Below are 24,953 nucleotides of genomic sequence, written 5' to 3'. Positions count from 1 at the left end.
ATATATATAAAATAAAGGATTTATTATACAGGATGATGTATATTAACAATGATGTGTGTATATATATATAATACTGTAAGTATAATGTCCTTTGTCCTGTGAATGTCCCCGGACATAAGTGTCATGCACACACAGCACCACAGGTCATCTTCTGACTTTTTGTCATCTGATTGAACAGCTCTCACCGTTCACAGACGGTCCAGGGTGCTGTCAATCGGCTCCTTCCGTCGGCCAATGAGCGCAGCAGCTGTCAGCCTGTCCCCGCCCCCGGGAGGTGCCTCTGCTGGCAGAGGAGTGGTGAGAAGCAGCAGTAAGAGGAGGGGGAGTGGAAGGTCTGGCAGCACATAGAGTTGAATGAGTGAACTTTCTTTCCTAGTTTGTGCGGCTCCCATGTCCCGATCCCAGTGATCTCAGCCAGGCTCCTCCATCCATCTCCTGTACAAGATGCTGCAGAAGAATCGCGGCTCTCCTGCCCCCCTCTCCCTGTGGATTATATTGCTGGGGGGCAGCCTGATTGCCGGCTACTTCTCTGCTGCTGCTGCTTCTGCTGCCGGAGCTTCTCCTCGTAAGCAGGATGAGTCGTTCTCCACGTTGAGTGTCTATAGAGCCAGATGTACGTCCAGGTGTCTGAGTCTGCACATCACTCGCATCTCTGCATTCTTCAAACACTTCCAGGTAGGACATGTGTGTCTGTGTAAGTTCACCCTCCTACACCAAAGTCCCCTACACAACTCTCATCACTGATGATCAGTCATAGACAATCCCATTCACACAGCTATGACATCTTTGTTTTAGCCATGTCATTGGACTCACTATAAGGATCGCTTTCTAAATGGAGCCTTATAACTGGCTACTCTGGTATGTGATAACATCAGTAGAATGGTTTGCTGATGAATCTTCTAATACACTCTTCTTCAAGTCTTCATCTAGCAGGTTTGGGCTGACTCCAGAGTTTATCAGTCATACAACCATGACTGCTGATCATTTCTAAGACTGGCTTGAGATCGCTAGTACACACAAGTGCACGTCTTCTATAATGCTGAAGATGTTTTACCACTAATCCAGGTAGCTTCCTAAGCCCAGATGACTGCCAGGAACATAGCCAACATTTTTGGCCACATAAGTAATGTCTTTAACATTACAGACCATGACCAGTTGAATGTGACTTGCTGATATTATACATCTTTATACTAACCTTTTCTGCAAGCCTTGACATGGCAGAGATTTGGGCTGACTTCATAGTTAATCAGCCACAGATTTCCAAAGTAGGCTTCACATAGCTAGTACTAGTTAGCCACATACAATGGACTTCTATAAAGCTGAAAATGTTTTGCCACTAATCCGCGTAGCTTCTTGAACCCAGATGAGTGTCAGGAACATAGACAACAATTAAAGACACATAGACAATATCTTCAACATTACATACCAAGTCTAGCTGAATGTGACTTGCTGAGATGATACATCTTCATGCTAACCTCTTCAGCAAGCCTTGACCAAGTAGAGGTTTGGGCTGATTCCATAGTTTATCAGCTATAGATTCCCAAAGTAGACTTCACATAGCTAGTACTAGTTAGTCACATACAATTGTACTTCTTTTATACAGCTGTTTTGCCACTAATCCAAGTAGCTTCTTGAACCCAGAGTGTTAAACTGACTACGCATTATACAATTTTCATGTTCAATTTCCTTTAGACTTACATTCAACTATGTAGTGCAAGGGCCTGCCTGATCACATACAATTTGTAAGTGTTTAGTTTTGAACTTATATTTTATGGTTTTGGTAAATCTAAGGGAAATTATGCAAACAAAATTGTATAATGTGTAGCCAGCATATCTAACATTTAAAGGCAAATAGGTAATGTCTTCAACATTACAGACCACGTCCAGGTGAATATGGCTTGCTGATATGATAATTCTTCACACTAACCTTTTCTGCAAGCCATGATCTAGAAGAGGTTTGTGCTGACTCCAGAGTTTTATCAATCATGGATCCATTCAAGTCATAATCATTCCCATAGTTATCTCCAGCTAGTACTAGTTAATCACATACAACTGGACATCTGAAGATGTTTGCCACTAATCCAAGTAGCTTCCAGAGCGTCGTGAGCCAGGAACCTAGCCAACATTTATAGCCAAATAAGTAACGTCTTCAGCATTACAGTGTTCAGTTGAATATGACCTGCTGATATGATACATCCTCATACTAACCTCTTCTGCAAGTTATGATCTAAGCAGAGGTTTGTGCTGACTCCAGAAGTTATCACTCGTAGATTTCCAAGGTTGGGTTCATATTGCTTACCCTAGTCAGTCATATATAATTGGACTTCTTTTAGAGTGCTGAAGATGTTTTGCCACTAATCTAAGTAGTTTTCAAGATTAGCCGAGATGAGTGTCAAGTACATGCCCAACATTTATAACAACACGAGTATAATTTTTAACATTATAGACCAAGTTCAAGTTGAATGTGACCCGCTGATATACATCTTTATAACAACTTCTTTTGCAATGATCTAGCAGAGTTTGTGCTAATCCCAGAGTTTATTAGTCATAAAACCATCCAAGTGATAATCATTTCCAAGGTTGTCTTCAAATAGCTTCTGACACTTAAGGAAGCTTCCTGGATACTGATGGAAGCTGAGGAAGCAACTTAGATCAGTGGTGAAATGTCTTCAACATTACAGACCAAATCCAGTTGAAGGTGTCTTGCTAATATGAAACATTTTAATAACAACCTCTTCAGCAAGTCCTGACCTAGCAGGGGTTTGTGCTGAATGTAAAGTTTATCTGTCATAGATTTGCAAGTTATTACTAGTCATTAACATAACTAGTAGTAGTCACAAACAACTGAACTTGTTCTATAGTGCTGAAGATGTTTGCCACTAATCCAAGTAGCTTCCTTAGCCCAAAAGAGTATTATGGTCAAGCATAGGTTTGTGCTGATTCCAGAGTCAAAGATCCAATCAAGTGATAATCATTTCCAAGATTGCCCTCACATAGTTCCAAAAACTCATCTGAGCTGAAGAAGCTACATGGAAGAATGATGAAATGTATTTAACATTACAGACCAAGTCCAGATGAATGTGACTTGCAGATATATCTTCATACCAACCTCTTCTGCAAACCTTGCTCTGGAAGAAGTTTGTGCTGACTGCAGGTTTTATCAGTCATAGATCCATCCAATTATATTATTTATTTTTAAGGCTGGCTTCATAAAGCTAGTAGTAGATAGTCATATACAAGTGGACTTCTTTTATAGTGCTGAAGATGTTTTGCCACTAATCTTCCTCATTAGTCCACATGAACGGTAGCAGGAACATACCCAACATTTAAAAACATGTGGATTAATATATTCAACATTAAATACCAAGTCCATTTGAATGTAACTTGTTGATATGATACATCCTTGTAACATGTTCTGTAAGACCTGATCTAGCAGAGGTCTGTGACAAGCAGGGGCGGACTGACCATTTGGAAACTCGGGCACTGCCCAAGGGCCCTGGGTCAGTAGGGGGCCCCATGAGATGCCCCTGGTACCTTTCATTGGCTTTTTCATAGGCTTTTTTGGGTGTGGGCGAGGACACAGGGGCCCCATGATCCCCTATTGCCTGGGGGCCCCATGAGTTGTCAGTCCGCCCCTGGTCACGAGTCCAGAGTTTATCAGTCATAGATCCGATGCAGTTGTCTTCACATCTAGTAGTAGTCACATAAAACTGGACTGCTGAAGATATTTTACCAGTTTCAAGTAGCTTCCTGAGTCCAGATGAGTGTCAGGAACATACCCAACATTTATAACCACATAAGTAACTCAGTCAGCCTTAACTAATGTAATTGGGTTGAGGTGTTTGAGTTACCTGTTTAGCTACAAACACTGGCGGAAGGTTCCTGTAACTAATTTCTGAGAGAATGACTGGTAAAACATCTTCAACATTACATGCCAGGTCCAGTTGAAGGTGACTAATACTGTAATATATCATGATCTAGATGAAATAGAATCTTCACAGACATTTTAATGTCTCATGCATCAGTACTTGCAGCTAAAAGGGATAAAATATGTACTTAGTAGCAAAAAGTACCTGTTTAGTTAACTGTTAGGCTGATGTCAGATGGGTGATTCTGCTGCTGGGGGCAAATTGCCAGCCAAACAATTGCTAAAGAGGCTGCTTGTGAGATGGAAGCAAAATCATGCTGCCTTAGATACAGAGGATCTGATTCATTAGGGACTAACAGGCAGCCTCTTTAGCGATCCTGGCGATTTCAACAATTTGCCAGTGACAGGACCGCTAACAGCAGAGTTGCCCTTATGACATCAGAATTTGGGCTTGTTCAGACTAGATAGTGTTCTGTATTTTGCTGCATTTTCCGGTAGTCGCAAAGTGCACATAAAAGAGACAGTACATTATTTTCAATAGGACTTGTCCATGGTGATACATTGCAAAGCAGGATGTTAACCTCTTGCCAACCATGTAATGCATATGTGAAGTGGCATGGAGGGTGAGTCTTAACGCCCACACACAGAACATACCGTGTTTCTGTGCTCACTGCTCACTGCGCTCACTGGTCTGTAGTTATGAACAGGAATGATAGGACAGGCATCCAATCACATGACTCCTATGACAGCCAATCACAGGGGTGATGTGGTCAGGAAGTCTGCTCCATCCCTCCCTTTTAAAGTGACACTAAAGGATATCTTTATTCTCCAAAAATAATCCATACACATCCACTACTTAATGGCCCTGTGATCTATTTTTCATGAAATTGTTTCTTACTGTTTTTTTCTGCCTCCTTGTAATAGCCTCCATGAGCTCCTGAACCTCCCCTTTAGCCTTTCACTTCCATTTGTTACACAACCCGTAGACCATAGTCCATCTCAGGAGTGAGCAGGAGAGCATGGCTACGTTCCTGCATACAGTGGGACCATGAAGAACAAATCTAACCACCTTCTAAGAAGAAAAAAATAAATCTGGAGATTTGCAGATGGCTGAGAACAATAGAATATACTTTTTAAGTTCAGAATATATGCTTGAATAGAATTTTAAACCAGTTTAGTGTCACTTTAAAGCAGGGATCTCCAAACTTTCTAAAAAAAAGGCCAGTTTACTGTCCTTCAGACTTTAGGGGGGCCAGACTGTGGTCATTGGGAGTAAAAACTGTCCTTGCATCAGTGAGAGTAAACAACGCATCTTTGGTATTAGGGGGAGGAATAGTTCCCCATTGTTCATGTCAGTGGGGGGAATATGGCTCCAATGTTGGTGTCAATAGGAGGAATATTGCCTTATTGTTGGTGTCAATGGGAGGAACATTGCCCCATTGTTGGTGTCAGTGGGATGAATAGTTCCCCATTGTTGGTGCCAGTGGGAGGAATAGCTCCCCATTGTTGTTGTCAGTGAGAGGAATAATTCCCTATCTTTGATGTTAATGGAAGAAATAGTGCCCAATTGTTGATGTCAATAGCAGCAATTATGCCCCATTGTTGGTGTCAGTGGGAGGAATAGTGTCTTGTATCAGTGTAAGGAAAAGGTCAGATAAAGGCAAGCAAAGGGCCACATCTGGCCCCTAGGCCACATTTTTGAGACCACTGCTTTAAAGGGTAAGTTGATCTGCAGAATGGATTGGGGAGGGTATTGTTGTCAGCAGTTGAAGAGGTGGGCATTTTTTGGGGGAATGGGGCACAGCATTTTAATCTGTTGGAGAAAATATGTATAGGAACCTTTTTGGGAAACGTGTAAAGGTGAACTTACCTTTTAAGTCTCAGTTAAAGGGCTGCAGTGGGCAGGCAGGCAGGCAGGAAGGGGTTAAAAGTCCTGCAAGCTCTACTTTGGGTCTACAAGAAAATGACAACTGACTGCACTCTGTCCAGGCACACTGATGATCATGATAATCATTAAAATGGCTTCAGCTTGGTTCCCACCCATGGGAGAACCCCCTTACACGTTTCACCCAATTTCCTACCATAAGCCTAAAATTGGGGGAAAAGCATTAGAGGGGGTTCTTCCATGGGTGGGTACCAAGATGGTTCCATTTTAATTTAATTGCGATTGCTAGTGTGCCTGCCTGGCCAGAGTGCAGTCAGGTGCTACTTTGTTGTCCAGATTGAGCCTGGTGCGTCTGCGCATTCCCTGACCGGCACCTGGAAGTAGTGCTGACAGCCTGGAGCAATCTATTACTGCTTCTGAGCAGCACCTTTTGAGTTTGACTTCTGCAGTTTTGGTGGTTTTACCTACATCCAGGTCAATCAAAATGGAGCATATCAAAGCACGCAGAACATCTGAATGTCAGCACACTAACTCTGTGGAGGAGATTTACTAAAACTGAAGCTAACTGGCTGCCATACAGAGCTGCACCACATTCTGAGCACTCCAGGTTTAGTAAATCTCCCCCAATGCGTGCTAACACAGCGTTATGGTGTGAGCAAGCCCTCATTATCTCTTCCTAAACCTTGGTTCTTCAGAATGAACTAACTAGTCAGTCCGGAGTAAAGCTTTCCTTTTTAGCATCCATCTTCTTATCACTTGGTGGAAAGTGCTAAGTGGGGTACACACTATGAGAAAATCAGATAAACAATCATCCGATTTTCCATGAAGGTGCATATCATGATGTAACCAACAATGGTATCAACTTGCACAAAAAGTTTCAAAGGACAAAGGCAAACATTCCTTCTTGTGTATGATTTCCATGTTCATTGCCACCTTCTTCCTGGTTATTCTTTGCTTCTGACCATATGCAGTTTTTCTATTTGATCATTTACATACAATTACTGTACACATTGAGTGAAAATTGGAAGTTGTGTTTGCATACAATAAAAATTTTCTAGCTTGCACCTTCAGTCGGACTGTCAAGAGCACTATATTAATGATCAGATAATCAACCGATCGTTCCTCGTATGGTATTTTTCTTCCAATAGAGTGTACCCAGCTTTATTTCTTTTGTGTATTTTGAATTAGTATGTTTATACAGCGTGTATTATTTGTTGTAATGGTACCTGAATCTTTTCTCTGGGTAGACTGCAGAGGCCTGTATGGTGTTTGTCTACGTTGTGCTATGTATTTGTTTATTTTATCTGCTGAAGAGTTTTAGCCCGTGATCTTCCTGTGGAAGTGACTGGCACCTGTTGGGCATTAGAGTGACAAACGCCACCTCGGTGAGGTCCTTCACAGCATGCTAAAGTCATAAAAAGCGAGAGGGCTTCAGAAATGATAAGCTGGCCCCTTTGCTTGACTTTTCCGCCCCAGGCTCCTCATTGATAAGTCTTCCACTTAAAGGCAGAGGGTTTTTTTTATCTGAAACAAGAAAAGAAAATCCCTGATCACCTATTAACCTGTGAAATCCACATCATTATTAGCTGACCTTCTGGGGGCAAAAAGCTGAAATGGAAAAAGCTGGGAGTGGGCTTAGTGGAAGGAGACATCCATGTGGGATACATTTATATGAGAAGATGGCTTGCTGTGGGGTAGCATATCAGGAACCACACACACCATAAACATTGTCCTTTAATGAGGGGAACGTTGAACTCAGATTATCTTACGGCTGGGATGACATGCAGAAAATATGACATACTCTGAGGTATTTTTGTGTAACATTAGACTAGATGTAGGGAGGGACGCTCACTTGTTTACAATTATCCTGTGTCTTAGTCACAGACCTTTTTTCATTTACCTCATGAATGTTCACCGTGTGTGTGTGTGGTTCATGTTTAGCAATAGATGCAATTCTGTGCTTGAATTATTCCTGTCAGCAGAAGTGTGAATTGTTTTTTATGAACACAGGACAGATTCAGAAAACAGTTTTTTTTCTAAATGAAAAAAAAAAAATTATATAAACAATCAACAGACATAAATATTACCACCGAGCATACAGAATCCTTGCCACAATGTATTTTTTATATTGTAATGTAAATTTAGCCAGAAAACCAACAGGGATAACAATGTATCTATAGGAATGTGTGGTGATTTCAAAGTATTGAACTCAAAACAGTCAAATTCTGATTAGTCGTTCAGGGTTATGACGCTTTTTATATAACTCTATATATTATGAACTAGGCCCACAGGACCCATGCCTGGTCTTCATTTTGATATATACAGTGGAGTGAAGGGAAATGTCAGAAGTGACATCAGCTAATCTCCCTGATCAGTCCTGCCATTTGTGTCCTTTCTAAGGAAAACACACAAATAATGGGATAAACACAAATTGGTCAGAAAACATGACAACATATTGTATTGTGGTCTGTGGTTTGGTAAGCAAGGAAAACAAAACATCCGTGGAACAATTTACCACAAATTGATTGAGAAACCCAAAAAGACTTGAATGCAAAACTAGAGATATGTAGAAGTATAGTTTTTTTTTTTTAATATAAATGTAATATATAGCTGAGTCATCTGGTGCTGGAAAGTGGTTAAACCATGAATCCCAAACTGAAGGGGAACAGCATTCCTGAGCTGACTATGGGACAATTACTGTTTTGGACAGAAGAGGGAGCTACAACGTTATTGTACACTGCTGTAGAAAGATAGATAGATAGATAGATAGATAGATAGATAGATAGATAGATAGATAGATAGATAAATAGATTGTATCTAGATAGATAGATAGATTAGATACACACAAATAGATTTTACATACAAATAGAGAGAGATCTATTTTCTATCTATCTATCTATCTATCTATCTATCTATCTATCTATCTATCTATCTATCTATATCTATCTATCTTTCTATCCTAAACTGTTCTATCTATATATCAGTCTGTATTAATAGATAGATAGATAGATAGATAGATAGATAGATAGATAGATAGATAGATAGATAGATAGATTCAAACAATATAGATAAAAAGGTTAGAGTGAATGAGATTGATTGATTGGCTGGATACAGGAAGAATAGAAATAAATAGATAGATAGATTGAGTGATCAAACTCTAATCTATTTACCAGTGTCTACCTAATCTATTTTGTACATTTTTATCTATCTATCTATCTATCTATCTATCTATCTATCTATCTATCTATCTATCTTTATTCTACCTGTATCCAGCAAATCAATCAATCAATCAATCAATCAATTTCTCTCTTTGACTCTCTGTCTCATTCACTCTAACCCTTATCTCTGTATAATTTGAATCTATCTATCTATCTATCTATCTATCTATCTATCTATCTATCTATCTATCTATCTATAATCTGTCTGTATTGATGCAATCTATAATCTATATCTAATGTAGATAGAATAGTTTAGGATAGATAGATAGATAGATAGATTCAAATTATACAGAGAGAAGGGTTAGAGTGAATGAGACAGAGAGTCAAAGAGAGAAATTGATTGATTGATTGATTGATTGATTAGCTGGATACAGGTAGAATAAAGATAGATAGATAGATAGATAGATAGATAAAAATGTACAAAATAGATTAGGTAGACACTGGTAAATAGATTAGAGTTTGATCACTCAATCTATCTGTCTATTTATTTCTATTCCTCCTGTATCCAGCCAATCAATCAATCAATCTCATTCACTCTAACCTTTTTATCTATATTGTTTGAATCTATATTGTTTGAATCTAATGTAGCTATCTACTGTCTCTCTCTCTCTCTCTCTCTCTCCCCATATACTGAATCATCTACCTATCATTATTTTTATAAAGATATTGTAATGCAATTGAATAAAATATACTATATACAAATAAACATGCTTATATTGATCTATATATACATGCACAAAACTGTAGATAATAACAAGGTCTGTTTGCTTATTAAGGGTTAAGTTATAGAAATTGGAAGAATCCTCTGGCAGATATTGGATTCATCTAGTTACAAAATCAGTCTTGTAGTATTTGCTGCTTTATAAATTCAGTAGATGTCACATATATCATATATATTTGATGCACTTAACCAATAAACATTTCAAAAAGACTCCTAAGCCCCAGTCCACATTTTAACATGCATGTGAATCACACAGGAACCTCACCTCATTCCTGTGCAATTTGAGCCTTTTCATTAATTTTGAATGGACTCATATCACACTGCATGGAACCAAAAACACACATGCACCTTTTTTGGAGCTGCAACTGGGTCACATGGTCATTTTGTATGACGTGATCCGGTGCAAGCAAATGCACTGTGTTTGCAGTGTCATTAACATTGTCTTGACTCCCATTGCAGATCACAAGGGAAGTGCGGGAAAGGCACTGGCAGGGCCAGTGTTTCCACTAGGCAAACTAGGCGGCCACCTAGGGCGCACTGCCACCTAGGGATGCCTGGACGCAGCATAAGCCAGCACTGTCTGTGTGGGACGCGTCATAAATGATCCTCCAATTGATGGGAGGGGCCAGTGTAACAGCTGAGCTGTAGCTCCTTCCAGTGTTCCTCTCAGACCCAGTCATTCACTGCAAGCCGGCTGGTGGCTGCTGATCACTGTGAAGTTCTAGCCCTTCCCTTTCAATCATCAGCGGAGCTACGTCTGTGGAGGAAGGTAATGTCTGACTCTAATGTCTCGTGTCTGTGTGAGTGTGACCCAGCCAACCATCCATCACATGTGCAATGTGTCAGTGAGTGATGACATCATCACGATTCAAAAGACTGCTCTTCTAGTGTCTGCTGGGCCTGCTGATCTGTGTCAGTGTTGGTGGTGGTGTGTTGTCTTGGATCTGTCACTGTGTGCGATCACTTAGTTCAGGAATTCTCTGTGTGTGTGGGCTCGGCTGCCAGCTGTCACAATGTTTTATCTCCCCCTATTGCCTGGGAAATTCCAGCCTGGGATCTGTCAGAGTGTGGATCCATCATCCTCCGCTCACTGCAACTGTCACCCTGCCACTGCCAGCCACAGATACAGTCCGTCCGTGACACTGATTTTGTCTTTAATATTGGTGCTGGTGGCATCTTATGGCACTTATTTTTGCAAATTAAAAGAAATTCAGCAGCTTCATGTTTTCTTGATTTAATATTTTCTACAGTTTTGGTGGGAGTGCAGATAGCTGGTCTTGCCTAGGATGCAAAATAGTCTAGCACTGGCCCTAGGGGCCTCATCATTTCCTGCACTGCATACAGTAGGTGTGAACCTAAGCTGAGTGATATGAACATTTGTAGTAGGGGGTGCTTCTCAATACACACCCTGGAGTTTATCATCTGCTGTGTGCTTATTGTCACAACATGGAACCAGAACAAGGTCCACCTACCCTATACCTTCATCACAGGTCAGATCCTTTGAAGGAAAACACACTCCACTGTACATCCATCAGAACCAAGTCTCACTTCTATTGTTTATGACAGGTACTTATATAGCACTGTCAATTTATGCAGCACTTTACATGTATTGTACATTCACACCAGTCCCTGCCCTCAAGGAGTATACAATCTAATGTCCCTAACTCACACTTGTACATGCACATACTAGGGACAATTTACCTGACAGGAAATCTTTGGAGTGTGGGAGGAAACCCACGCAGACACAGGGAGAACAGGCAAATGGCAGGCAGGTAGTGCCATGGTTGGGATTTGAACTGATGACCTTAGTGCTGCTAGGTGGCACTGCTAACCACTTAGCTACTGTGCTGCGCCTATTGGTCCAGTGCTATCACACACATCAGACATATATCAGTATGTCCTGCTGTAGGTGAAAGTTTAGATGAATAATGATGGAAAACATTTGTGATTATGTTTAATGATCCATCAGGGATAGTATGTTGTATCCTGGTAATCTGAAATTCCACTGTCTATTATAAATGGATCTGACAGATTTACATACACCAGTTTTCTTATCAGTGACAACATAAATGATAGCTACAGTCATTTTTCCAGATAAACTTCTTCCATAAGACGTACTTGCAGAAGTAGACGTGGACCATTATAATTTATGGTAATAGCATTTATTGCATGCAGTGAAGTATATCATATGCTGATAGTGTGTGCAGTAAATGGTAATTAAGTGACTGATTGATTATAAGAGGTAAAGTTCAGCAGATGAAATAGTAATGTATGGTGACGTATGGTCAGTCTCCAAAAGGTATATTATATTCTCACTTTTTCTTTTGATAAGTTTGTAAAGCTTTTGTCCTGTAAAGGTGGACTGTAATGAGAGCTGTGTTTTGTAATCCAACGTACGGACAATCCATCTGGGCTAGTGGTCACTGTGCACAAATGTTGCTTGTGGTCACCATTATGACTTGGCTTTCAAGTGACAGTAAGTGAAATACGGTTGACATTTTCCCTTGGGCCATTTGCTTTGGGACCATTTGTGAAGCACCAAACTGCTCAAGTGCAGATCATTTTTGTTTAAGAAACTGTTTAACTGAAATGACCTTCATCTCATGTTTCTAATACTGGGCAATAATTCAAGCAGACAGTTTTCTGTGAATCATAGGTAAGATTTATGGAGGAGCTGCATGCTCTTTAGGAAGAAGACGCTGTATTTTCCAGGGAAGCAGACACCTGTGCTGTATTTGGAAGGTGTTGAGCTGATCAAGTGTAAACTCTGAAAGTGCCTTAGGGCAACATTGAACCCATGACCCTATGTATTTATAAGTTTGGTCAGATTTAAATGGTTATGGACTGCTTTGTTCAGAAGCAGGGATCAATATATGACTGTAATAGCTGGTGTAATGGGCTCATTTATTCCCTTGTGTGTTACATAGAATGACATATGATACCTGGGGTAGACATCGCTAATGCAAGAATTGGAACTGGAACTAAAAAGTATCCCTGGATTTATGTATGCGGCCAGCAAATGACAAGCATAGTGGACTAATATTATTGATGTACTTGGAACAAGGCGGGAGTATTGTGAAGTCCAAGTATAGAATTTGTGTAGCATACCGCCCAACTAACTGAAAAAGATACAACATAAAAAATAAAGCTTATAACAAATGTGTTACATACAAAATACAGTGCTATGATGATAAAGTGTCCAAAGTATGTCATATTGACTGAAGCATCAATCCATCTTCCATACCACCGGCACAGTGACTATTTAACACCAAACTTACATCGGGAAAACTGTGAATCTCCTCCACCAGAAGGGCACAATGTACACTCACCACACGGATGGGCTGCCATGTGAAGAGCGAAAGTTCCCATTAGTCTCCACAGGTCTGGCCAACTCATTTCTTTATCCTGCCCTAGGGGCTGTCATACACTCATATGCTCATGAAGTAACGCCACACACCATGAATAAAATATACTTCATAGTGCAGCATTTATTAAAACAAAATTTCCACAAGCAATCGAGTAACATATAAAATCCATCTATGAGTAAACCCACTGACAGGCTCAAAGGAAGGCAATGCCACTGTACACTTACATCTCCCACCACCACAACATGGATCAATGTGGCAGTGTGCCATCACGCACGCAGCTCCGCCTCTGAAAAGATAAAGAGGGACACCTTTTAGCATACAATATATTGGCAAAGATCGCGTCCCTATAATGGCCCTGGTTACATGGACCACACACATCCAATATGCAGAAAATGGTTCGCTAACCTACACCTAAGACCTTTTATTGACCTTTATTTTTCCTTTAAATTGTCTTTCCAATAACAAATATAGTAATAAAGAGGTTGGATAAAAAGTTGAGTGCAGCATAATCTTTTTGGTAGTAAAATAATACATTTTGTATAGCGATGTATACATTAGACCAAAAAGAGGGACAACTGAGGTTGCACGAGGGACAGAGGGATTTGGAATCAAAAGAGGACAGTTTATTCAAATGAGGGACAGTCAGGAGCTATGGTGTAGATTGCAATGAAATGTTGTGTTTTATTGAATCAATGGTGGGTTGAAGCTGGCAGGAACTTGCTTGGACAAGGCCAAGTATTGTGCAGTTGCCAGTGTAATCACCACCAACCCCATCATCGCCATCAATGGTGCAGTACAGAGTGAGCAGTTAGGTGATCTTTGTGGGACTGGCCCTGACAAAGTAGTGATTACTATATGGCTGAGTCTAAAGCAGCCCATACATGATTCATTTTTTTTGTTCAACAGATGGGTTGAAAGAAAAAGATGACTTGGTTGTCCCATCCACACACTCAATGTGAATGGGGAATCACTCCCATTGAGGTATTATTCTGACAGCAGGGAGACTTCCCCCACCACCAGAATATACTGACCAGCATACCCATCCTACTTTCCTCTATCCGACAGTCACAGTTCCACTGTTTGTTTACAACCAGTGACTCGAATTTCTGATCCTCCCTGGCCTTGGCACACAGACCCATGGAAGGCACTAACCCAGGACAGTGAAGACATGCATCAGTGGATATAAACAAAGACTAGAACCATGGCTGTCAGATAGAGGTGTATGCATCTGTGGAGGGGTTAGGATAGGTGGGATGGGGGGCAAAAAGGAGAAATGCACTTTATTTTAAAAGCACTTATACTTTAATTTCATTTGTAGCATTTTTTACATTAAATAACTTTGATTAATGTCTTTATACCAATTTGTAGATCCTATCGCTTCATATAAATCTGTGTGCTGTAGGAGAAAAGCAGATTTTCAAAAAAGCATTACCAGACATGTAGTATTTACTTTACTACTGTTGACATTTACTGACCAACAGTATTTATTGACATGATATTTGCTGACGGTTTGCATTTAGTGATCTGGTCAGACTAGGCATTTTCAGAAACATGACATTTTCTGGCTACTGTCATTTTACTGACCGCAGGCTTAACAGCGGAATAGGTTAATTTGTAGGGCAAGTTCAACATTTATTTTAAACCACAAATGTCTGAACACAAGCAAGGCAGGAGTTTTGTGAACTGAATCAGTACAGAGCCTGAGTTTATTGAGAATAAAGGGCATTTCATCTCATTTGTTTTATATTTGCCATTAATTCTTGGAGATTGGAAACAGACTTATCACCCTTATGTTGACATCGTGTCTTGTGCCCCCTTCTCCTCTCATTGTAACTATCCACTTAACACTGTAGACCCTCTTCTTCCTTTATGCTTCCAATCATTGACCATAAGTCCTCATTATTATTTATTATTTTTATACAGGATTTATATAGTGCCAACAGTTTGGCAGCGCTTTACAAAATGAAGGCAGACATAACAGTTACAACACAATTTGGTACAAGAGGAAACAGAGGGCCCTGCTCATTAGAGCTTACAATCTAGGAGATGCACACTGGACGTTTTTACAGCTGCTGTTTTTTGCTTTTGACGTTTTTTTCTACAGCCAGTAAACTCCCCAGCATGTTATCCTATGTGTCCATGCACACAGACTGTAAATAAAGTTTTTTGACAGGGACGTTTTTTGGCTGGAAAAACTCTCTAACGCTGAAAAATGCAGGAAAACACCGCAAACTGGCATTTTTGGATATTTTTTGACAAAAAAACCCACAACAAAACGCAAATGCGGAAAAAATGCCTCTAAATGCTAATGCAAAAATGCTAAAAAAAAGCTGAAAAACTCTCGTTTTTAACATGACTTTACACAGCTAATGTTACCAGCATTATCAAACCGCCCAGTGTGTATGGAGCCGAAAGTGTATCGGTGTTTTATAAATGACAGCTGCAGGGAAGAGGAGCTGTGCCCCAGTTAAGTACACTGTATTCCAAGAATACTTACCAAGTCTATTATCCTCATTCAACAAAAGGTTGCAACGTTGAGTTGGAAGACTCCATTAATCAAGTAGCAGGATTCATTAATGAAAGTCTATTTTAAGCTGAAGTAGGACCGTATTGCAAAGTGCTGATTTGGGGATAATATGGAGGTCCTTTGTAGTGCACCTTTCCCCACTCTTTTCCATAGATGAAACATAAATGTATGACCAGCGCAACCGTTTAGGGAAGCACTACCAATTACATAACTTTAAGGCTACGTTCACACTAGCCTTGTGTGCAGGCGGCAGAGAGGCGTTTGGGAAGCGTTTTTACCGCTTCCCAAACGCCTCTGCTAACTCTGCACATTACAGCACATGGTGCTGTTCTAACAGGAGCGTTTGCGTCGCGTCGCGTTGCGTCGCGGCAAAACGGACGCCTCTGGTCGAGTCAGGAGGCTTTGAAGCCTCCTATTCTCGTCTATGGTGCCGCTCCGCAAACGCCCGGCCGGCGTTTGCGGTGCGGTTGCGACGCGGTTGCGGAGCGGTAACACCACTCAAATGCATTATAGGCGTTTGTGGGGCGTTATTAACGCTCGGCAAACGCCTAGCAACCGCCGCTAAACCGCGCATGCGGCGTTTGCGGAGCGTTTGCCGAGCGTTAAAAACGCTCCGCAAACACCGGACCAACGCTTGCCAAACGCTATAGGGGCGTTTGGCAAGCGTTGGCAAAACAGCCTAGTGTGAACGAGCCCTTACAGAAGCACTGACAATTTCATACCATTTAGGGAAGCACTACCGATTTTAGACTGTTTCGGGAAGCAATACTGAATACAGACTGTGTAGGGAAGCAATAATGATTACATAGAGTTTAGGAAAGCACTACCGAGTTCAAACCATCTAGGAAAACACTACTGATTTCAGACTATCTAGGGAAGCACTACCGATTTCAGATTGTTTAGGGAAGCACTACTCATTACATAACATTTAAAGCACTACCGATTTCAGACCATATAGGGAAGCACTACTGAATACATATTGTTTAGGGAAGTACTACCAAATTCAGAGTTTAGGGAAGCACTGCAGAATACAGACTATTTAGGGAAGCACTATAGATTTCAGACCGTTTAGGGAAGCACTGCCAAATAAAGTCCAGTTAGGGAAGCACTACTGATTTCAGAGTTTAGGGAAGCACTGTAGAATACTGACCATTTAGGGAAGCACTACTAATTTCAGGCTGTTTAGAGAAGCATTGCCAAATACAGTCCATTTAGGGAAGCACAACCGATTTTAGACTGTTTAGGTAAGTGCATGTTCAACTATCCTTAGATGTTTATGTTAGTGTGTGAAAATCGAATCACCAATCTATGTTGCGAGCACTCAGTACTGGTTCAGTAGGTGTCTCATCAGGTCCTGAGTGCCCACAACCTAGATTTTAAATTACTATTTTGAGTCCTTACCAATGGGTACTTTATTTTTTCAGCCGTGATGAAAGGGACAATATATGGTCCCTGAAATCAGGGGGTCAGCAGGATGAAGGTCAGGGAGTGAGCAGGGCAGTGGACAGGGGGTTACCAGGGAAGTTTACAGGGGTAATCATGATGAAAGACCAGGGGGTCAGCAGGACAGGGTACAGGGGGTCAAATCCCCCCATTCCCCCTCTTAACCAATATCCTATCAGCCTCTCCTAGTACAAATTACCCCCCCATTCCTCCATGTAGCTGTACAAATCCAACCCCCCCTAAAATTGCCCTATCCAGCACAAATAGACCCCATCCCTCCTCCTCCACAAACCTTTTAATTGAACCAAAACTGGTACCAGTAAAATTCCCCACCTGTATGTTTCAACTCCCCTCCAAAAAAAAATCACAATAGAACCAGAGGAGGTGTGCTGGGCTGTATTCTCCTCCTCCTGTCAAAACAGTGATGCTCCATGTTGCAGATGACACAGGGATCGCTGTTCACTGGGCTGTACACACAGGTTTGATTAACCTCCCCCTATGTACTCCAAGGACTGCCCATCTCCCAGCAGTGGAAAATGTGGATAGGGGGCACATAATCAAACCTGTGTACAGCCTGATGAAGAGCAATCCTGTGTCACCTGCTGCATGGATGATCGCTGTTCTGACAGGAGGAGAGCAAAGACCACACCTCCTCTCCACTCTATCACAGTGAGTTCTCTCAGACTTTCCAATTTAGTTCCCTGCTCTAGGCTGCCCCTCCCCCTGTCTTGTCCCAGACCTGAGTGCGGAAATGGGGAGAGGAGCTCAGCAGCCAGACAGAATTTCAGTGGGGTGGCAAGCCTGGGGGGGGGGGGGGCGCAGCCCTCCCCAGCAGCCCCCTAGATCTGGCCATGGTGTGAACCAAACCTTAGTCTAGGAAGTAGATGCCGACCCTGCATGATGTCTGTGCAAAGATGGCTTTGGCATTCTGGGGTAAGAGGAAGACAGGTGCATTATACGCACTTCGTTCTCTATTAAATGTAATAAATAACTGTATGCGTATCTTTTTGTATCTTAGCATACATACATGTAATATAAAAATATATGGAAAGGAAAGTGAGCGCCTGGAGTGAGTATGAACGAGCGACTATGCACATAAATGGGTAACCAATAACACCATAAATGAGAACATATAAAATAAATTGTGCAGCTCTAAGAAAAAATTATCAAGTATAATGTCTGAGATGGCAATATATCAGCTCACATATATCCCAATGAAAGGGAGTGCAATGAATAAATATATTGATAAATAAATAAATAAACATATATAGAGGTCAGTAATCAAATAAAAATATATAAAGTTCCAATCGGGTGACTGTAATGAATCCTGATCCGGCAAGAAGTGCTAAAGGGGGGTAGCCCCCTCTGAGGACGTGTTTGTACACGATATGTGTCAGGAGGAGCCACACCACGTTATGACGTCACGCCGCCGGAGCAACGTGGAGCTCCGGCGGCCATCTTTAACACTAGATGGTCAGTCACACTGCTGTCTATTTTTTATCTACTTGATCTTACCAATTTGATGCATCTAAAATAAAGTTGTTATTACCTACTACACTATGGGAGTATTCCTGTTCCCACCTCTTGGGTGAGTGCTTTAAACCTGCAGACCTACTATCCCAGGACGGGCTACCACTCTTTATGGATACCTGGTGATATATGACCACTCCTAAGAAGGAATAAGGATACGCCGATACTTGGCATACTGCTTTCACATTTGTTGACCCATCCCCCGGATGGAAGACCTTTTCTGCTTCAGGCCCCATCAGATGACACCTGGATTTACTTATATAAGGCGCAATTAATATGCGCGTCCGGTGAGTGCATATTACTTACACCACTTTAGCACTTCTTGCCGGATCAGGATTCACTACAGTCACCTGATTGGAACTTTATATATTTTTATTTGATTACTGATCTCTATATATGTTTATTTATTTATTTATCAATATATTTATTCATTGCACTCCCTTTAATTGGGATATATGTGAGCTGATATATTGCCATCTCGGACATTATACTTGATCATTTTTTCTTAGCGCTGCACAATATAAAAATATAGCTAATATTAGGTTAGTTTTTAAGCTGTCCTTGGCTGTGATATTATGGCTAGCAGCTACTGTCAAGTAGAACCTTCTTCAGAATGCAACAGATGGGGAAACCATCTGTATGCTGGTACTTGCTATGTGTTGGTGGTCTGTACTTAAACGGCAACTACCACTGTACAAACTATTTGCCATGCTAGATATCAAATAGCAGTCACAGTGATCAGTCAACATGACTTCTTTCAAACAAGCTTGGCCCATGTTGGTTTGGACAGTGTATACAATGATCAAAACCCCAATTAGTTTATTTTCAGCTTCTTGCGTCCCCTTGGGGAAATTGCCTGTAACTCCCTGTACCAGAGACACAACATGAAGGGAAGCTCCCTCTTTGGCAGGTGTCACCAAAACAGGTGTCCGTAATTGAAGATTTGTCTTCCTTTCTTCTAGTGAAAAGTGTAAAATTTTGGATTTTCTGTTTCTTTTAGGCTAGGTTCACACTAGCCAATGCTTTGAAATCTGAAAATGAATTTTGGAGCACAGCTAAGCAGTCACTGACAGGCATTCAGGAGGTAACCCTGCCACCTCCTGAATGCCTGTTTCTTTTCTGCTTTATTTTGGGGTAATGGCCATAACTGCCGGTCAAGCATTTGGCATGTGGTTGTGGCACAGGCCCCATTGACTTGCATGGGCGAATTTGACAGGCTACCACAGAATGTATATTAACAGTATCACTTCTCTACATGGCACAAGTCCTTATGAAGAAAATCTCTCTAAGTTCCAAGCATCTTCAGCACACAACCCTGGTCAAAGTCTTCTAGCATCTGCTTGGCCTTGCTGCCCACCTGAGGAATTCATAAGCACTACACATAGAAACAAAAAATAGAGGGCGCACCGGCCTTTTGCTGTAACTATGATAGCTTTTATTTAATGAAAAAAAAAATACTCACACAATGCACAATTCCAACAGAACAACCAGAACTGGTAACACCTCTCTAGTGGAAGAAAGCGATGCCCCTGAATTCTGCATGCGCTTACATATTTTGAGGGTACACCCTCTTCATCGGTTCTGGTTGTTCTGTTGGATACTTGCATTGCTCTTGTAGCTTTATATGTTTTTTGAATAAATTTTTTTTTTTTTGTGAAAGGTGTCATTGTTAGTCCTTGTGAGAGTGGTCACCAGGACAAATAGAGACTGAATCTACCGAACAACGACACAGATTTGAACAATAAAAACAAATGTTCTTATCCTTTCTTACACTAGGAAAACTTAAAAAAAGAGTTTTGGCTACAGATAATATTTGAACTGGGTGTGTATGGTGGTTATGCCGTAACAATTTTCATAAACAAAATATTTCCCGACATGTAGTAGTTTACTGAGAAATGGAACAATTTCTGCCTTTTTGCAACAACCTGGATTAGAGTTTTGTCTCAAAACAAATCAAATGGAAACCACAAGTATTATAACAAACGCCACCTTTTTACAGTTGGGCAATGAATCATTTACCTTGACACTAATTTAATATACTGCCTGGGCCGTAGCATTTGTGATAATCTGTACACAAAACCAATTTCCTAAACTCCACATAGTAAATTATGACCTTGCCTCATCCAGCAAATTAGAACTTGCGTGAAAATGAAATCAATATTACACATTTTCTCAATGATATATTCTGTAAGTCATTTTTCATTTGGGGTTTGAATGTCAGCGGACTGCTATATATGTATACACACACTTTGTTGGCACGGCACAAAATAGAAGTCATTATTACAGAGCACAGCCAAGGGGCGTTAATTTATTATCCAGATGTTTTATTGTATTGGAACTCAATTTGGAAGCATGTATAATAACTTTTCTGTCTAAAACCCATATGAGATATTTACTCTATGTGCATATTCATTTCACCATATTCATTATGTCAAAAACGTATACTTTAAGTTCTTGATTTAGAACTTGTGTTTGCTAATATAAATATTCACTATATTGCCAAAAGTATTGGGACACCCCTCCAAATCATTGGATTCAGGTGTTCCAATCAGCTCCATAGCCACAGGTGTAAAAAAATCAAGCACCTAGGCATGCAGACTGCTTCTACAAACATTTGCGAAAGAATGGGTCGCTATCAGGAGCTCACTGAATTCAAGCATGCTACCGAGATAGGTTGTAATATGTGAAATTTCCTTGCTAATAAATATTCCATGGTCAGTGTTAGTAGTATTATAACAATGTGGAAGCAACTGGAAACAACGGCAACTCAAAGTGGTAGGCCACGTAAAATGATAGAGCGGGGTCAACGCATGCTGAAGCGCATAGTGCACAGAAGTCTCCAACCATCTGCAAAGTCAATTGCTAAAGACCTCCAAACGTTATGTGGCCTTCAGATTAGCACAACAACTGTACTTACTGAACTTCATGGAGTGGGTTTTCATGGCCAAGCAGCTGCATCCAAGCCTTATATCACCAAGTGCAATGCAAAGCGTCGGATGCAATAGTATAAAGCACACCACCACTGGAAAAGTGGAGACGTGTTCTCTTGAGTGATGAATCATGCTTCTCTGTCTGGCAATCTGATGGATGTGTCTGGATTTGGCTATTACCAGAAGAACGGTACTTGCCTGACTGCATTCTGCCAAGTGTAAAGTTTGTGGAGGGAGGAAAATGGGTTGGGGTTGTTTTTTAGGGGTTGGGCTTGGTCCCTTAGTTCTAGGGAAGGGAACTCTTAAAACATCAGCATACCAAGACATTTTGGACAATTTCATGCTCCCAACTTTGTGGGAACAGTTTGGGGATGGCCCCTTCCTGTACCAACATGATTGCGCACCAGTGCACAAAGCAAGGTCCATAAAGACATGGATAAGTGAGTTTGGGGTGAAGGAACTTGACTGGCCTGCACAGAGTCCTGACCTCAACCTGATAGAACACCTTTGAGATGAATTAGAGCGGAGACTGTGAGCCAGGCCTTCTCATCCAACATCAGTTGCTGACCACACAAATGTGCTTCTGGAAGAATGGTCAAACATTCCCATAGACACACTCCTAAACCTTGTGAGCAGCCTTCCCAGAAGAGTTGAAGCTGTTATAGCTGCAAAAGGTGAGCCAACTCCATATTGAACCCTACGGACTAAGACTGGGATGCCATTAAAGTTCATTTGCGTATAAAGGCAAGCATCCCAATCCTTTCGGCAATATAGTGTATATATTTATTTTGGATGCAAAGAAGAGTTATTTTAACAAAAGTTCTTAAAATATAATTAAATCTGCTTTGCCAAAATTCTTAAAGCATGCTTCTCACCTAGAGATGTTATAAAAATATGGAAGCTAATAACGTCTTATTGATGAACCTACAGTGGATTACCCCAGTCTCTTAGCTTTTCGTTAATTAAAATGTGTCATGGTTGATGCACAAGGCTGATTTGCTCTCTCTTTTTGTTTCTATGTATAGAGTGAATAAAGATAGTCACAGTTAATTGATTTGTTTCTTGTAGCCTTTGTCCATTCTTCTAGCTTTGCCCTCCATGTGGTTCAGAATCTTGCGCAGCGCACTGATGATGTATGCACCTCAATTCTCACGAGCGGAGTACCTTATTGGGTTACTGTTAAAAAAAAATTCCTTTGAGGTACTGCAAACTATTTTTGCAAGATTTTGGGGGCAAAGGGTTTTTTTTTTCAACACAGGAGTATAATGTGGTACGCCGCATGTGTGAGATGTGTTGCATGACCTTTGCACCTAATCTTACACATGCATGGTACAACATTACACTCTGTTGGAAAAAAGCCCCCTTAAGATCTCACAGTTTAGAACCAGACACCAGTGTCTCAAGACGTTGACGTTTAGTGTCTCAAGACTATGACGTTTATATGTAGGGTTGCATTCTAAGTTTTTTTTTTTTTAGGGGGGGCAATAAAAGTACAGTCGTTTGGCTATACTTCTTCTGTGGATAACAGAAGTGCAGTTCATTCTGCACCCCTGTGACCCATTTGACATCACAGAGCCCATCCAGGCTGAGAAAAGATTGCAACCATATGGTCAGGACCCACCCCGGAGCCTGGACCAGCACCTGACTCATCCGCTCAGTATGCCTCATGCCTTAGACAGCCACTCCTACCCCCTCCACAGCCCAGTGCTCCAGTGAGGGGCAGAGCAGACAGTGATGACTAGCAGTCACTCTCTTCTCAGAGCAGCGGGGGGGAACTGAATGGTGTCTGATCGCTCAGTTCTCAGCTTTGAGCCAGCAGGGACAGATGCACATTGGATCTATGATATGATTTTTTAAAAAAAAATAATGCCATACTTCTCTTTTAAAGTATATGTTAACCATAACAAGAACATCACTTAGTTACCCCCTTTAACCGCCCCCCGCTCGCCATATAGTAAAATGACGGACGCAAGGCGGTTCTCTCGTTCTGGGAGGACGTCATATGACGTCCTCCCATTCTAACCGTACATGCGTGGCTCCTGGAGCACGCAGCGCGGCGATCGGCGGTGTGCTGTGTCCCTCAGACACAGCGGATCACCAATCCATGGAAAGAGCCGAATATATCGATAATATGTCCAATCACAGCTGATCACATGTAAATAAGGAAATGCTGGTTATCGGCATTTCTCTCCCCACGAGCTGTCACGCTGACAGCTCATGAGGAGAGGAGAGCTGGTAATCAGCATTCCTTGGAGGGGACATGTACACAGATCATCAGAGCATCAGAGCACTGATGATCAGTGTAGCCCCAGCAGCGCCACCTGTCAGTGTCCATCAGTGCCAGCTCTCAGTGCTCATCCATGCCACCTGCCAGTGCCACATTTCAGTGCCACATCAATGCCACATATCAGTGCCTATCTGAGCTGCTTTTCAGTGTCACCCATCAGTGCCAGTCAGTGCAGCCTATTAGTGACAGTCAGTGATGCCTATCAGTGTGAATCAGTGCCGCCTATCAGTGCCTGTGAGTGCTGCCTATCAGTGCCGCCTAACAGTGCCAGTCAGTGCCACCTAACAGTACCAGTCAGTGCCACCTATCAGTGCCAGTCAGTGTCGCCTATCAGTGCCACCTATCAGTGCTGCCTATCCGTACCATATATGAGTGCAACCTTTCAGTGCCCATCAGTGATGCCTGTCAATGCCCATCAGTGACACCTACCAGTGCCTCCTCATCAGTGCCACTTATCAGTGTCCATCAGTGCAGCCTATCAGTGCCCATCAGTGCAACCTCATTAGCGCACATCAGTGAAGGAGAAAAATCACTTATTTACAAAATTTTATAACAAAAAATAAGAAAAAACATTTGTTTTTTTTCAACATTTTCAGTGGTTGTAGGTTTGTTTAAGAAAAAATAAAAAAACCCAGAGATGATTAAATACCACCAAAATAAAGCTCTATCTGTCAAAAATAAATGATAAAAATTTCATATGGGTACAGTGTGACATGAGCGCGCAATTGTTATTCAAAGTGCAACAGCACTGAAAGCTGGAAATTGGCCTGGGCAGGAAGGGGGTATAAGTGCCCTGTAGGCTAGTGGTTAAAATATGCCATTGGAAAATAGGAGCTGAGTGAATTTCTTGAAGATTAACAGTTCGGCTGACCATACATGGATCGAAATTTGGCCAGTTCAGCAGGCAATGGTCCATTGACTACTGATCGACTGACTTCTGTACAACCAGCCTGTAGCAGTTTTCCCGAACAATCATTGCCGCTGGCTATAGCCAGCAGCACTGATCATTGTATTCTGATGGTGGAAAAGGCTCCCCACCAGGAGGAAATCCACATTAGCTCAGGGAGTACAGTTGTAAGAAAAAGTATGTGAACCCCTTGGGATTACGTGGAGTTTTGCATGAATTGGGCATAAAATGTGCTCTGAACGTCATCTAAGTCACAACAATAGAAGAAC

The 24,953-nt window shown here is 41.4% G+C and overlaps 1 protein-coding gene across 1 annotated transcript in view; it reads left to right on the top strand.

Moving 5' to 3' along the window:
* The first annotated feature begins 308 nt into the window (after nt 1-308).
* Nucleotides 309-24,953, top strand: part of ANOS1 (anosmin 1) — a 243,197-nt gene continuing 218,552 nt past the window's right edge. The window contains exon 1 of the mRNA XM_089680281.1: nt 309-675. Coding sequence (XP_089536407.1) covers nt 445-675 — 231 coding nt within the window. The 5' untranslated portion in view covers nt 309-444. The remainder of the gene's footprint in view (nt 676-24,953) is intronic.

This window comes from Staurois parvus, unplaced genomic scaffold, assembly GCF_062004578.1.
Source record: "Staurois parvus isolate SC_StPar_1 unplaced genomic scaffold, SC_StPar_1.0 ptg000238l, whole genome shotgun sequence".
Lineage (NCBI taxonomy): Eukaryota > Metazoa > Chordata > Amphibia > Anura > Ranidae > Staurois > Staurois parvus.
This window is presented reverse-complemented; position numbering and strand designations above follow the sequence as displayed.